A 2,279-nucleotide genomic window follows, 5' to 3' on the forward strand; every position below is an offset into this window, starting at 1 on the left:
TACGTCACAAACAACATGCCAAAAAAATTTGTAGGTTGTGACAGCAGGCTACAATATGTAGATTAGTGGATTGGAAGCCTAGGTGGCCAATACAAATGATATGACAATAGATGACACTTTAAACTGAGAAAGTGGTAAGTGTTACCAAGACATGCACTATTCTGTGAGTTGCTAGCTACTTCAGCTTTCAAAATGCAACAGTACCTCTATTGGTATGGCACCTGTTCCACACATTGGATCAATTATTATATCAGCTGGCTGAGGATCACAAAGCCTAAAAACAAATTTGAATGAAGGAAAATCAGCGTGGAAAAAGAAAACATTATCAATTTACCAATGTTTGTATAATAAATGAAACCAACAGCAAACATAGACAATTACAGTAGTGCCATGCCTTAGAAATAACAAGATATTTTTAAACAACCACCTTTGAATTTCACTGCCATCACTGCAACTCAACACCAAACAGTGATATTAAGATCCCTTCAAAAATATGTTTGAGTTAAAATAAAACAGACTTTTAATGATCAGAATAAATTATTAGTACAACTTTATAATACACTTCTCGCAAGTTATAGTCTTTGTCCATACTAAAAACCTACAGAATAAATATTTTTCTTGTACTTAAGATTAGAAGGAATTCCACACTGTGTAACCCACTGGAGCACACTCAGGCGGCAATCCTAAGCCCCAGTGAGTAAAATGGAACTTACTTCTGGTAGACTGCTTAGGATTGCTCCCTCAGTTGCCCAGTTCAAGACACATTGACAGGATCTTCAGATACCCAGTGTTTGGCACCAAGCAGCAGAATATACACAAACACATTTAGGGTATAGTGCATATTTGAGGGACCTTCATCTGTTAAGATTCCCAAATAAATCTTCACACTTACCTGAGCATACCATATGCTAGAGTAGATCGAAGGGTTGTGGGACCAAAATGTGTAATATTTCTTCTGTGAAGACTCTCCTCTGTTAAGGCAATCCCCACTACGACTTCATTATTGTGAATGTTCAGAAGAACCTATAGGGAAATCCACAGAACAATATACTTCACCCTAAGCACTGCAGCACCTACGAACAGGAATTCCAAGTTTACCCTCTTCAGTTTCTAAAGTTTCCATAAGCCCTTCCCCTTAATTCATGAAATGAAAACTTGTCCTTCAGGTACTCTTGCATACTGACTGAGATCTAGCTGATCTGTAAACTCTAATTTCTAGATTGTCCATGCCTGTCCCTTCTGACAACTGTATGATAACTAACATAAAGGGAGATAGCAGAACCAACATCTCATCCATCTTCCTGTGTATTCAAAAGAAAATGTCTCAAAATCCTTCACTAAAATGAAGAAGCCACTGCCCACCCACCAATTTTTACCCTGTGAAGTACGCTGAAGGTAGAATAATAAAACAAACAATTCTGAAAAGACATCTGTTCTTGTGGGCCAATGCCCAATCACGTTTTTAAAGCAGTATTTTGTTTTTCTCTGCAGACTACAGTGTACAATAAAGTGACAAGAAAAGCACCGATCCATACATCTTGTAACATGCACCAGGGGAAACTGGGGACAACTAGACAGCATTTAATTATTAGCGATCCCAAACCAAAATCTTAGCTGATGAGTAGCGTAATCAGAGTGCCAATCAGGTTACATTAGATAAAGAAGACCTGAGTCAGGGCAGCAATCACCACCAGTGGTCTCAGCCACTTCCATATTTGCCATCTCCATTTCATGCCTCTTGCTGAAACAGGTTCTCAGTACAGGAGTGTTTGTAAAAATTAAAGTCTAAAATGCATCATATTTTCACTCTTTCTTACTGCCACACACACACGGACTTAAAAAACACACACAGCTGTGCTGTACCTCCACATCAAAATTGGTCATGTCTGCTTTCCACTGGAAAAAATCTTGCACAGCTCCTCCAAAATCCCTTGCTGCCTCATTTGATGTAAAGCTGTGATTACCACCAGCTCTGTTACATGTCACCCGGAACTTTAGCACCTGACCTTCCATATCACTCTTCTTGCAGTCACCAGATGCGTTTTCATCATTGGATGCTCCCTCTTCTTTAAAATCAGACTGTTCATCTTCGTTTGGTGGTACCATTTCATCAGCTTTTTGTGGATCCTGAATTTCAGCAGACACCATGCCTGAAATATTTTCCAGAGGCTCATGGAACCCTTTCACAGTTCGCTCTCCTTTCACGTCACCCTCCAGTTTCTGTTTCTTTGTATTACTCTGTTGATTGCCTTTTTTCTGTCTCGTTTTCTTTTTCTTAA

The 2,279-nt window shown here is 39.1% G+C and overlaps 1 protein-coding gene across 1 annotated transcript; it reads right to left on the reverse strand.

The window, feature by feature from the left end:
- Positions 1 to 204: 204 nt before the first annotated feature.
- On the reverse strand, positions 205 to 2,264 carry LOC107125143 (THUMP domain-containing protein 3-like; the record flags this gene model as incomplete). The annotated part of the gene is made up of 3 exons (XM_015428597.1): positions 1,864 to 2,264; positions 893 to 1,023; positions 205 to 274 (listed from the first exon to the last, which is right to left on the reverse strand). Coding segments are annotated over exons 1-3 (486 nt in total), but the record flags the coding sequence as incomplete, so codon positions are not given.
- Positions 2,265 to 2,279: the final 15 nt, after the last annotated feature.

The sequence above is a fragment of the Gekko japonicus genome, unplaced genomic scaffold, assembly GCF_001447785.1.
Source record: "Gekko japonicus isolate JY-2015 unplaced genomic scaffold, Gekko_japonicus_V1.1 scaffold13178, whole genome shotgun sequence".
Lineage (NCBI taxonomy): Eukaryota > Metazoa > Chordata > Lepidosauria > Squamata > Gekkonidae > Gekko > Gekko japonicus.